Here is a 14,010-nt window from a genome sequence, read left to right on the forward strand (position 1 = left end):
TATTCCCGGCAGATGGTACAGAACGGCTGGTAACCGTCTTCATCATAGCAACTGGAGGCTGAGATCCATCTGGAAATTGACGCTAGCCTCGGTACATGGACGCACACCGCCAAATTAATGTGCTTAGTGTGGCCACGTGCACTCGACTTTATACAATCTGTTTTACAAAACCAGTTTATGTAAAATTGGAATAATCCTATAGTGTAGACATACCCTTAGAGTGCAGTCAGCGTACATAAAGGGGCAATGCACATCTGTCTCTCTTTCTGTGTCTGTATCTGCCATGCTGTCTCCCCTCCCTCTGTTTATGCTGCCTTATAGAGTGTGAGACTACATTAACAACGTGTTAACCCTTAAGGGCTCAGCCAAGTGCTTGTTCATCATTTAACAGTAAGGCATTCCCTGGGAAATACCCCACTCTCTTCCACCCTCTGACTTCACCACCTTAACCAAGCTTCACAATTATCATTGCACATTGTGTGTGTGTGTGTGTGTGTGTGTGTATATATATAAAATGTCTTTTTGTCTTGTGAAAAAAATGTCCCTGGAACCTAGCCCCCTCCTCCATTCCCCCCTTTTTACATTTATTATTATGGGGAAATTGGATTCCCTTAACATCATTTTGCTTAGTTGCATTTTTCAGGAACATAACTACAATGTTAAGCAAGGCTGTATTTTCCTGTAGCAGTATGCTTCTTGTTTCAGAAAGAAGCTACTGTTTTATTTTTAGTGGAGGCATTTTATTTCTATACAGATGTCTGCAGTACAGGATGTGTCTCATGATTTTTTTTATTTTTTTTTAATTTCAGCATCTTGAAAGTGAACAGCACCAAAACTTTGCACAGAGCACCCAATATCAAGTTGTGGATGATATAATATCCAAATTTGTTTATGACTTTGTGGAGTACAGAGATGATACACAAAAAATGAAAAGGTAATTCACATTTGCTAACTTTAAAAATCCCCATAAATGAGTTAGCTAGCCAGAGATTTAAAGATGTTGTAGCTTTGGGAGTGTAAATCTGGTAAAGAACTAATTAATAGTTTTCAGTTTTAGGTAGGTCGCTGAAACTTATTGATGTTACACGTAAGAGACCTGGTTTTAAAAGAAAAAGTAAGTCTGGTGTACTTTAGCTGTCTTATTTCATGGGATATATTTGCCAAGGATTCTAGAAAAAAGAGAACTGTTACAGTGGTACATGTTAACATAGATTATAATTAAGGTTTGTTAACAGTTTATCCATCATGTTTGTTTATTTTATTTAGATTTATAATTATACAAAAAAGGCACATACCTGTTACTCTTTTCTTTAACAGATATGTAGAAAAATACAACTAAAATCAGCAGCTAACTTATAATAACGCCAAAAAAGCTCAACACTCAAATCAAAATACTCTTTGCCCCATTCCCAGCCCCCCGTCACCAAAGTCACCCCATCACAACCTCCCTTTGTCAAAATCTGAGTGAAAAGAGTTGGAATAGGATCCATATCTGAGAAGAATGTTCATCCATGAACACACACACTTAAAATAAAAGGACTCCAGCTGAAATGCCTTCACTGATTACAACTCTGGCAATAATAGAGATTGCTCTTTTGTGTTCCCTCTTCTCTTTTTTCTGTCTTTCCTAAAAGTATAATAGAGAGTAATGACATTACCAAATTTTTCCCAGTAGAAGTCAGTGGCAAAATTTTCATTGACTTCAACAAGAGCAGGATCAGTCCATTAGTGTCTCCCCTTTTCCTGTTCCTTTTGTGGTTTGGAAATGCTTATTAAGGGTGAAAAGCTAAATCTGATGAAACTGAAAAATTATAAAATATTTTAGTGCCTTGAGCTTATTGTCATGTTAAAAAATATGATGTAAAATGATCATCATTTTTAAATGCCGATTACTATTTGTGAATTTGGTTTTGTTTAAACCAAAGCCATTTTCTTAGAATATTTTAGAAATGATTTAAGAAGCTGCTTGAGCTTATTGTCATGTTAAAAAATATGATGTAAAATGATCATCATTTTTAAATGCCGATTACTATTTGTGAATTTGGTTTTGTTTAAACCAAAGCCATTTTCTTAGAATATTTTAGAAATGATTTAAGAAGCTGCAGAAATCATTCTGAATATTGAAGTTTGTATATGATACCTTCTGATACTGTGGTAATATAAGCATTTATTAGCGTAAATAAGTTTGTTATAAGAATAAAGACAGTTTTCTCAATCTTAATACTCGCCACGATACATTTAACAGATTAAGTTTTGTTAAAGTAATCTGATATCTTTTGTTTCCTTCAAATATTTCTTTTGGATTCTAATGTTGTAAACTGTTTAATTTTAGGACAAAATATAGTATGGGATACTTTTCTCCTGTTACTGGAAACATAACTAAAGCAGATGAGCTGAAAGAACGAGTAAAAAGACAACACATTTCATTCAAGTGTTATTCTTGGAAAGATACTACAGTGCAGGCACTAAAACAGGACCATCAACGTACAAAAGTATCCCAGAGTTCGGTACAAAAACATAACTCCGTTTCTGAACATCTATATTCTATTCTTCCTTGCCATCCATCATTTCCTTCCAAAGTAGTCGGTGAATTCAGATGTAATGCTGAAAATGATAAAATAGAAGGTTCCTGTGCTTTAAATCTAAAAGAGACTGGTTTATCGCCAAACTTCATACAGCTACCTCCCCAGAAAGACAACAAAACATACCTCGAGAACTTATCTGAATTTTATGGGTATTCTAGTAATGAAGTATTTGAACCTGAAGTAAATTTAAATAGAAAGAATTTACAGGGAGTGCAAACAGAGTTATATACTCATGGTCTAGTCACTGATAGTAATGAAAAAGACAAAAATACCTCACAGCCAAAACGAAAATTAAATGATTCATTTGTTCTACCAGCAAAATATTTGAAGAAAACAGATGTCAGTTCAGCATTTAACAAAAAACAATTAGATTTTGGAATGGATAATGATCCACAGAGAGAGCACCATATAGTTCTGAAGACTGAGACGCTAACACATTGTCTTTCTACAAGCAAAGCAACTAGTGAATTGGCTGTCATTAGTACACCCAGCTCACCTTCTGGAAAGCTGCACAGAAAAGTAAAACTTTCCTTAGGAAAAAATAAAAGAGGAAACCGGAAACAGATTATGGAGTTATGTGTAAAGCAAACTGATGATGTATCTGTTATTGAAGAAAAGAAAAACGCATGTTGCTCCCCAATGCAGACTCTTGTGGAATTATTTCAGACAAGTGACGTAAATTCAGATTTTGGGGGGTTTACAAGTTATCCTGAGAAAAAAGATTCAAGTTGCCTGACAGATATTTCGGAAGGACAGAATGCAAATTCTCTGTGGTTATTATTTTCTTCCTCCTCCTCAACCCCATTTATCGGATTTTAATGCTGCTTTATTTAAAACAATGACTTTTGAATAAATTTGCAAACTGATGAGGATTTTATTCATGGAAATTAATTCTTGTATTCTAAATTATGTGTTCAAGTTTTGGTATATCAAATATACATGCAAAAACATATGTGTAAATCTGAAAAATAAAGATAATCCTGGCATGCTTTTCTAAAAAAACAAACACTTCTTATCACAGCTGATAAATAGGTTATTTCCTAAGATGCAGTGTGTTTAACTCCAGCTTCTAGGCAAGATCTATATACATCATGTACCTTATTGTGAATTTCAGACAATAAAAAACCAATTTATTTGTGTATATGCACACAGTGTATTTTATTTTTAACAAAGCAGTTGGTTTCTGATTGACTGAAGTTCTTGTTGGGTTTGAGTTGTTTTTTCGCTCCTCATTAAATAGTAATCCGTCAGTCTTACTAGCTGGCATAGATTAGTGTTACCTGCGGTTCTTTCAACCCAAAGCTCTTGGTAACTTTTACTCTGTGCAAGAAGATGTTAGGAAATAAATCAGGGGAGACAAGGCCGTCCGACCAATAGATGGCGGGCACAAACAGGACAGCACAAGAATGCTTTCACTTAAAGCTAAACTTTAGTTAGTTTCAAGCATTTACACATGTCCGCAGCAGGTTAGATAATTACCAAGGCTGCGTGTGGCTCTCAAGTGACACAATGGCAGACTTCCGGTGGCCAAATCTTCCGTCTGCTGGTGGGGACTACAAGATGTATCCAGAGGGAGAGTCCAAAAGAGTCCAACTACCTCAAACTTTTCCCCCTTATTTATACATTAGAAATAGAATGACATGTCCCTTAAAGAAAACTTGTTAAGTAAGCAGTTTCAGTGGTCAAACAAGAGGTTCCTTCTGATTATTAATTAACCAGGTGTGGGGTTTTTCCCAGAGTTTGCAGCCTTGAGGCCCCAATCAACATTCCTAGGGCACATCCTGTTCTTCCAAAATGCATGTACCAGCGACTTCAACACAATTCTTATCAGGAAGGATGCGGGGTCAAGCTGTCCTTTCTGTGGCACCCAAAACCCCCTCTCCTCCTGCCTTGGTCCAGCTGAGGTTGCAACATGGCCAATTTACAGCCTGCTGACTAGGCTGCTTTTAGCAATAAGCCATAGTGGTTTCAGGCACTTCACTGGTTTGCTGACATCTCCCCGTACAATTAGGAGTATGGTTTTAGGGTTGAAGTACAGAATTAGCAGTCAGAAGGTCTGTTGTTTATTCTTGACTCTGCTACAGACTTTGACCTTGCACAAGTTCTGTGTCTGTTTTTATATCCGTAACATAACTATGAGGGGACGGATAGCTCAGTGGTTTGAGCACTGGCCTGCTAAACCCAGGATTGTGAGTTCCATCCTTGAGGGGGCCACTTAGGGATCTGGGACAAAAATCTGTCTGGGGATTGGTCCTGCTTTGAGCAGGGGGTTGGAATAGGTGACTTCCTGAGGTCCCTTCCAACCCTGGTATTCTATGATTTGTTTTATTCCCACTGTGCTACATGTTTTGCTTCAGTATCCACTAAAAATGTTAACAGCGACCAGATACCCAACACAATATCAACAACAACAGGAAGGAATGCAAGCCAAAATAGGGAAGAAACAGGTTAAAGAATATTTAGATGTTAGATTTAAGGCAGCTAAAGAACTAGCTAAAGCAGTGGTCTCCAACCTTTTCGTCTGGCGGCGGTGGAGCATCCGCCGAAATGCTGCCAAATTTCTACAGCATTTCGGCAGTGACACCGCTCGACATCACTTGGCAGCATTTTGACGGATGCTCCACCACCGGCCAGGACACAGGCACCATGTTGGGGACCCCTGAACTAAAGCAATCACAGAATCTTTAACAATTATCTTCAAGAACTCCTGGAGGACAGGTGTAGCCCCAGAGGACTGGAGAAGGGCACATGTAATACCTATCATTAAAAAGGGGAACAAAGAGGACCAGGGAATTCAACCTAACCAAAAAGATACTGGAACAAATTATTGTTTTTCTAGTGGTGTCCCTCTGTGTGCTCCACTTCACATATGCATGTGCTTCTTGAGCCCTTGATCAGATAGTTACCATTAGCAGTTTCTGTTCAGCCTGCACACATGCTCTACACAACCTCATCCCTCACTCTGAGGGTATACAGGGCTGTACAGGTGAACCAGCCACAGTTCTTTCTCCACTGTCTTGGTCTGAGACAGAACTATAGCATGTCTGCCTCATGCCTGCCTCAACATGTTTTGTGATTGTTTTTAGTTAGTATAGTGTTGTGTTTGTTGTTGTTGTTAGTATAGAATTAGATGTCAGAGATTTCATGGGATTTTTCTTCCCGATTTTTCTGGGGATCTTATTTGGCCTTGTGATGGGGTGGACTAGGCCTTGAGGATCCGTGCTTTAGGCCTCAAGACCCTTCCTCACTCTACCCAAGAAAAGGGCAATAGGGAGGACCTCCAACCTGCCTAAATGACTGTGTGGGAAGCAGCCAATCAGGGCCCAGTGGGTCAGTATAAAAAGAGCTGCAGAGCCAGAGCTAGTTCAGTTCCTTGTGAGAGCTGGAGCAGAGTGGATGGTGCTACAGGCTAGCTGCTGGGACTCCACAAGGATAAGGCCCTGAGATAAGTGAAGAATGTGCTAGAGCCACGGGGAAGTGGCCCACGGAATTAGAGCAGCAGTGCAACTTAGCAGCTATTGGTGTGTCACTTTATCTATCTACAGAGTCCTTGGTCTGAGACCCGAAGTAATGGGCGAGCCCAGATCCTCCCCAACCGCCAATTAGTCACTAGGGGAAGTGGCCTGGACTTTGAGGCACCCCAGAATGGGGACTGAACGGTAGTGGCCCAGCTGGAGAGCTGGGGTCTAAGAGGGTGAAGACATTGCCTCCAGGGAAGGATACCTGGGGCACTACTCTGTTCCGGAGCAGAGACAAAGAAAGAAACATTACAGAGGGCACTGAGAGAGGCTCCTGTTGGACTTGTACCCCGGAAGGTGTTTGCTTTGCTTTTAACACACAGACAGACGGTGTGTGTCCCTTCTCATTAATCATTTGGATAATAAGTGGAAAGTGTGCTTTTAAAATCTGCAGATGGTACCAAAATGGGGTGGGGAAGGTTGCAATCACTTAAGTCGACAGGATTAGAATTCAAAATGACCTTGACATATTGGAGAATTGTTATAAAATGAAATTTGGTAAAGAAGTGCAAAGTAATTCACTTAGGAAGGAAAAATCAAATGTGGAACTACAAAATCGGGGGGTTATTGTTTATCTCAAATTGAATGAGAGTCAACAGTGATGCAGTTGCAAAAACTCATTTTTCAAGTGCTTGCTCATGTTGATTCCATTCTAGGTGTGCACTCGCCACGTATGTGGCCATCAGAGATTTTTGCCTTAGCAGTACCCATAGTGCCAGCTGTGGTGCCCTCTAGAGTGCCATGCTCATGTCGCAGTATATCAGGTGCTGCCGGTCCATGCCTTCTCAGTTCCTTCTTATCGCCCATGGTGGTCAGTCGGAGCTCCTCTCTTGCTTGACAAGAGCTAGCGATTTTCTTCCCTTGGACTTTATACCATCGGGCCTCTTGTACATTATTGATAGCATTAAGTAGTTAAGTGTGTGTTAGTAATTAGGGTCCCAGTGGGGACTTTGCCCCAGAGTGCCCGAGGCTCCCAGGTTTAAGCCCTGCTCGGACTGCAGCAGGCCTATGCCTGTGAGTGACCCCCAAAGCAGCTGCCTTAAGTGCTGGCGGGAGTCGCACATTAAGGAGCGTTGCCGGATCTGCAAGAACTTTTGGCCCCGCACTCAAAAGGAGAGGAATATTCACCTCAAGGCTCTCCTGATGGAGTCCGTCTGGCTTCCAAGCCTTCTACGCAGGCCACACTGAGCGCCTCAGCCTCTGTGCGCAGTCCACCACTGGCACCAGCCTCTTCCCAACACCATTTGCGGTCACCCGTACCAAAAAAGAGGACTAAGAAGCACTCTTCAGTAGCGAGCAAGAAGACCCGGGGTCATCCAGCAAGGGACCCAGGCCTGCCCGCCAGCCTTCTCTGGAACGTGCAAGCGTGCCTCCACGACTGGGGCTCCACCAACTCCTGGGAGCGATATGGGACCCACAACCCTGCCTGCCCCATTGTCATCCCAGCCCAGGCACAGGAAGAGCACAGGTCTTCGCCTGCCTCTGTGATGTCTTTGGTGCCACAGGAACAGTCTAAGGCTCCCTTAGAGGAAGGGAAGCCTGCTGTAAGGCCCCTCAGAAGGTAGGGGAGTGCGTTCAATCACCGGACAAGAAGCGACCGTCTTCCCAGGCAGGTCCTAATTTCTTTGGTGTTAGCCCGGACTCCCCTCCTGGTCTCCTTGGCACTACTCTCTGGAATGGGGTTGACAGTCGACATACTATGACTGGCATCACTCACTCTTTCGCTGATCTACCTCTAGACATCGGTCCTGATCGCCAGCACCATGGGAACACTCCTCATCTTATTGCCAGTCTCCACAGCACCACCAATACCCCTGATGCCGGCTCCCTCGGCACTTGGATTGCTCTCCCCAGCACAATCACCGGTCACTTACGATCACTGGTACCTCGACCAGTAAACTGACTCAGGCATTGACAGCCCCTCCCTGGTTGCTGGAATATGGTTCCTCTGGCACAGAGACCTACTTCAGCTCATCGTCCTGGTTTCAGCGACCGGGATTAGGCACCTGAACCTGCTGCGCCATCCACCACATCACAGTGGCAGCAAGGCCGGTGGCCAACAGAGTGGCCGTATTAGGGAGCATGGGGCGTTCTGATTCTCCTTCAAATTCCCCCTGCTTTGCCATGATGCTTACAAAAAACTTGACAATGGTTAGGCTGCTGGTGTGCTGAGACCACTGCCTGTCATGCTGATGAATATTGTCTCATTGTTTTCTTGTACTCCCCAACTGGTCTGTCTGTATCCATCTGTTGTCCCTTATCTTAGACTGTAAGCTCTTTGGGGCCAGAACTGTCTTTTTTTCTGTGTTTGTATAGTGCCTTAGTCATGATCCATGAGTGAGGCTTCTAGGCACTGTGATAATACAAATAATAAATAATACTAAAGTTCCCTTATTCTTGTGCCCTGAGACAGGGAGAACAGTGGCTCCCAATCTACTTTATCTATACCACTCATTATTTTAGCTCCTTATACCATGTCTCTTCATATTCATCTCCTTTCTGTGGTAAGCAGTCCCAGTTCTTTCAGTCTCTCTTCCAGGTCCTGAATCATTCTCATTACCCTTTTCTGAACACGATCTAATTGTTCATTACCTTTTTTGAGATGAGGCAGCCATTACTGCACACAGCATTCCAGATGAAGCTGCATCATTGACTTAACTTTAGAACGAATTATCTGCGTAATTTGCTCTACATTTAGATGACACTTTCAGGATGCAACTTGTTCAGGTAATATCCATATCCTGGACTAAATAACTTCTGAGGTCAAAGTCTGAGATATACATTAGCCAAAAAACACCCTCCAGTTATATTTATAAGTTGAGCCTTGCATTTAACTGGATATTATTGATATGAGATTACTGACCACCAAATAAAGCTTCATGTGTCCAGAATTTGAATGTTTCATAATATTTAGTTATAATTAGCTTTATCTGGTCAAAAATATACTGTGGTGTGCTGGTAATGTTGTTAGCTATCAAAAGGAACAGGAAAAAACAATGAAAAATTCAAAAAACAATACAGCTAAAATTCTATGTTGTACCAGTGAAGAGCCTTAATGGATGTTTTTAATTTACTGAATAAATCATAGTTTAATATTGATTGCTTGAAATGTGTGTGTTTGTAAAAATGTGCATTAGACTTATTTTTAAGTAAAAAAGTCAATATTTTTCCTGTTTATATATGATATATTGCTATAAATGTTCTGTAATTGAACTAAACATTACAATTTATTTTTCTCTAGTCTCTTTAAATAGAGTACCACAAAAAACTTTAGACACAGCAAATCTGGAATGTTGAATCAAAACTTTTTTAAAAATTAAATGAATATCTTTCATTAACTTGAATCTCTTTTTAATATTTAAAAACTTGTGTTAGCAATGCAGGCTGAATGTTCTGCTTTATCAGCATTATACAGTATTAACTTCAACCAATTAAGGTACTTAAAAATTGTAAATTTCAACTCAACAGAAACATTTATACTAGGATTTAAAAAATCATTCAATAAGGATGGCCTCTTCAAAAATGCCTACATAATTTAAGAGCCCAATTACTAGGGCCCTACCAAATTAATGGTCCATTTTGGTCAATTTCATGATCATGGAATTTTTAAAATTGTAAATTTCATGTCAGATATTTTAATCTGAAATTGCAAGGTGTTGTAATTGTGGGGTTCCTGACCCAAAAAGGAGTGGGGAAGGGGTCACAAGGTTATTGTAGGGAGGTTGCAGTACTGCTAATCTTACTTCTGCACTGCTGCAGGCAACAGAGCTCCCTTCAGAGCTAAGCAGCACGAGAATAGCGGCTGTTGGCCAGGAGCCCAGCTCTGAAGGCAGAGCCGCCACCAGCAGCAGCGCAGAAGTGAGGATGACATGGTGTGGTATTGCCTCCCTTATATCTGTGGTGCTGCCTGCAGAGCTGGGCCCTCAGCAGCCACCATTCTCCAGCTGTCCGGCTCTGAAGGCAGCGCAGAAGTAAGGGTAGCAATATCACAACCCTCATAAAATAACCTTGCGACACCCCTGCAACTCCCTTTTGAGTCAGGGCCCCCAATTTGAGAAATACTGGTCTCTCCCATGAAATCTGTATAGTATAGGGTAAAAGCACAAAAAAGATCAGATTTCACAGGGGAAGACCAGATGTCACGGTCCATGACATGTTTTTCATGGCCATGAATTTGGTAGGGCCCTACCAATTACCATTAAAAGTCAATGGAACTTGTATTAAGTGACTTAGGTTTTTGAAAAATCACATCTAAAGTTGTTGCTTTGGTTATTTCTGGTATTATTTACTTACTTATGCCTCCTTATTCCATGCAGAACTTAAGGCCTTCACCACTACCTTCCATTTTTCATGGTCTTTTGCTGCAGTCTTTGCTTTTTCCCTCATGTCATTTTAATAGCTTTCAGTTCAGCTTTTGTTGTGAATTTCCAAGTTGTCCTAGGGCTACTTCATTGCCTTTTGCCATGGGGATTCCAATCCAGCACCCCTCTTCTTATGCTGTTGGTTCTTTCCTTTATGTGTGTCCCAACCACCTCCATTTTCATTCTGTAATTTCCTGTCATATCGGTCTCTGTTTCATCCTCCTCCAAAGTTCTTAATTTGAGATTTTTTTTTTCTGGCCATGATGAGGATTTGTCTAAGGCAGCTGTTTATAAAAACTTGGAGTTTAAATAATAAAGTATTGATAGGATTCCAAGTTTCAGCACATACAGTAAGATAGATTTTACAAGGGTGTTAAATACTCAAAGTTCACAGGGCAAGTTTATGTGTCTCTGGATCAACTTTAGGGTTGTGAAGACATATCTGGCTTTCATTATTCTGGCTTTAATGTCTTCATCTGTTCCATCTGTTTTGCTTACAATGCGACTAAGTGAAGTGTTGGACCTCTTTTATGTCAGTTCCAGTAAATGTTTCTTGTTGTGTATCATTTCTCATAGAATTAGTTTTCTCAATGTTGTTTTACAGCCCTCCTAACTGTGCATTGGGCTGGAGATTATTTGTTTTAGTTTGCATATCTCTGAGTATGGGACAGCAGGTTGATGGCATCTGCAAAGTTCAGGTTTTCTAGCTTCTGTATGTAAATCTACTGTATACCCCCTGGCTGTTCTGTGGCCTCTCATTACCCACTCAGTTACCAATAGGAAGACCAGGGGTGTCATAAAGTATCTTTGTAGTCTGAGTCAGGAAATTACCGGGACATGGGTGGCCTTCCTGGTGGGTGGAGCAGGATCTTGCCTGGTGATTGTGGTAGCAGTTTGGGTAACAACAAGGGAAGATCCAGGGATCAGACACTGGTTTAAGGCTGAATCTGGAGTCAGAGTCGAGGGGGCCAAGTTAAAGATCAGAACTGGAGTCAGAATCCAGAGTCTAAGCTGAAGGATAAATCAAAGTCCCAGTCATATCTGGGGGTTCAGGGTAAGCCAGAGTCACAGTCAGGGATGTAACCAAGAATCAAAGCCAGGAATCAGAATGGCACAGACTGAGGCTGGGAATGAGGATTGGAAGCAGGAACCAGCAATGAGATCAAGGTAAGCACAGCTGTGGGCATGGTACACGCTCAGCAGCTGCTGTGCTTGTGCTGCAAGGCTCAAGTAGCAGACCACTGGCTCATCTGTCCAATCAGGAAGTGCAGCCATTTTGAGGGGACTTACTTGGTCCTGCTCAGCTTTCTGTGTTGCCTAGTAACCAGATTGTGCTCCTGACAGTAGCTCCTGCCATAGGTGGTCTTCTAGGGGCTGTGGGCCTGGCTTGTCTGGGTATTGTTGGTGGAATTCTTGTAACACAGCAGTGGCATGGATGTTTTTTACGGGTTCCCACTATCTCTCCTGTGGCCTGTACCCCTTCCAATCCATAAAGTACTGAGACTTACCCCTTACCCATGAGGAATCAAGGATTTGGTGGACCTCATACTCTTCCTGTCCCTGGACCACTATGGGTGGTAATGGTGGATCCATCTGTGAAAGGATCCCCAGGGTGAAGCCTGGGACTGTGGGACCACTGTGCCCCCTTAACTCTCCAGCCTGGACTGTCTCTCACAATGCTTTGCAAGTGACAAGCAGCAAACCCCTCCAGGCGCTGTTATCACTCAGCATAACTGTATGTGGAGCCCCACACCCAGCTTGATTGTATGAATGCTCCCAGATCCACACATGAATCACAGAGAAAGGCACCAGCCAAATCCCCCCCCAGCTCCCAGCCTTGTACCTCAGGAATATACCGTCTTGCACTGCTCAAGATGAGCAGTTGAAGTTGATTAATTGGTTCATCAATGGAAAGTGGATCTACACCAGCCTTTGTAAACCTGAGCAGATTTACCACACGCTTCAGGCAAACTTACTGGTAAAGATAAACAGTCAAACAAATTTATTGATTTCAAAAGAGATTTTTTTTAAGTGATGGGCAAAAAGTCAGAGTGGTTACCAAAATAAAATATAAGTATGCAGTCTAAACTCTCAACCCTATTAGACTGGGCAACATCTAGATTAAGCAGTTTTTCTCACCCCACTGGATATTGCAGTTCATAGTACAAAGGTTTCACTCTTGAACCCTGGGCCGGTCTTCTCTGTTGGAGTCTTCGGAGTGTCCTTGTTGCTTGCAGCATAGGCGAGGAGGAGGAGAAAAGGCCAAGCATAGGGCACCTGTGTTCTGTTTTATACCCTTAGTTCATGTGCTTGGAGAACACAAGTCCAGGCATGTCTGGTGGACACTGCTGAGTCACCAGGCAAGGTTGAGTAATTCCCCTGGTGTGGCTTTATGTAAATGAGTCATTAAATAGTAACTTCCTTGCTGGACAATGGCTATTGAGGGGGGTTTGACACCCACCCAGGTGTTCATTAGCTTCTTTGTCCTTGTCTGTGGGGATCAAATATTTGGGCAGTTCCCCAACTCACAGCATATTTTAGTGATAACCGTACAGCACAATCTCATAACTTCATAGGCATTAATGATATCTATATTTAGATAGAACAATGGCTTTCAGCAGATCCTAACCTTTCTGCTGATACCTCGTGTGGCATGCTTTGTGAAATATCACAATTATATATAAATTATTAATATAGGGGCTACACAGGGCTTCCCCGACACATAGAATGTCACACTCTCCATCCAGAAACGGGGTTGCTGACAAATGGCTTGAGAAGAGAGACATAGAAGACAGGGTGGATTTTAAGGGAGCTGGAACTTGAAGGTCACTAGATTCATCTCCTGGTTGATCTGGAAGGGGTTGAGGGACTTGTGGTTGAGCTTGGCAGAAGGATAGATTGATTTCAAATTCTGCCTGGAAAGCCACATTTTATTGACTACATTGAAGTCTGGGGTGGCTTGCCCCTGTCAACCAGCATAGCTCTTATAGGATTCCTTGTCAGTGGCTAAATGCTTTGTGTACTCCTGATGAATTTGGTGGAGATGGAGGACTATATCTATGGCTGCTGGAATAGAGTAATCTTCTGATAGTTTTCTGTGGTTGAAACCAGGAGGGTGAAAAATGAAGTTTGCGAAGAACAGGCTGAGTTGATGGAGATATGAGTTGTGTTATTGTAGGCAAATTTTGCCAACAGTAAACAGTGGAGGTACTGTTCCAATGTCTGGCTGACCATTTTGGTCTGGCTGGCAGTCTGAGGATAGTAGGCAGTTGAAATGAGGTGCTTGGTGCCAGTACAGCAGGGGTATTCCTGTCAGGCCCGGGAGATGAACTGGGTGTGTCTGTCATGCACTCTGGAGTGCTTCATAAGTGCGTCCCAATCTCAGACCAGACTGTCAAAAAGCAGGGCAGACAACCCAAACTGGTGGTATGTTCTATAATAAGATTTCACCAACCCACTAACGTGAACTTCTGGATCACTGTAACAATCTTACCATAGAGTCACAAATAGTCCCCCTGGGCACTACAGTCTACCTTGTCACCCAGG

General features: G+C 42.1%; 1 protein-coding gene across 6 annotated transcripts in view; it reads left to right on the plus strand.

Moving 5' to 3' along the window:
* The window catches only part of DBF4 (DBF4 zinc finger), a 59,743-nt gene extending 56,017 nt beyond the window's left edge, over window positions 1-3,726 (plus strand). For 5 of the 6 annotated variants that reach the window (XM_030550484.1, XM_030550487.1, XM_030550485.1 and 2 more), the window contains 2 exons: window positions 810-934; window positions 2,333-3,726. In XM_030550484.1, the coding sequence (XP_030406344.1) occupies window positions 810-934; window positions 2,333-3,404 (1,197 nt within the window). In that variant the 3' untranslated portion in view covers window positions 3,405-3,726. Of the gene's footprint in view, window positions 1-809; window positions 935-1,051; window positions 1,115-2,332 lie in introns of those variants that run through there. The other variant, XM_030550489.1, reaches the window with a different exon arrangement.
* Window positions 3,727-14,010: the final 10,284 nt, after the last annotated feature.

Source organism: Gopherus evgoodei, chromosome 2 (assembly GCF_007399415.2).
Source record: "Gopherus evgoodei ecotype Sinaloan lineage chromosome 2, rGopEvg1_v1.p, whole genome shotgun sequence".
NCBI classification, from domain to species: domain Eukaryota; kingdom Metazoa; phylum Chordata; order Testudines; family Testudinidae; genus Gopherus; species Gopherus evgoodei.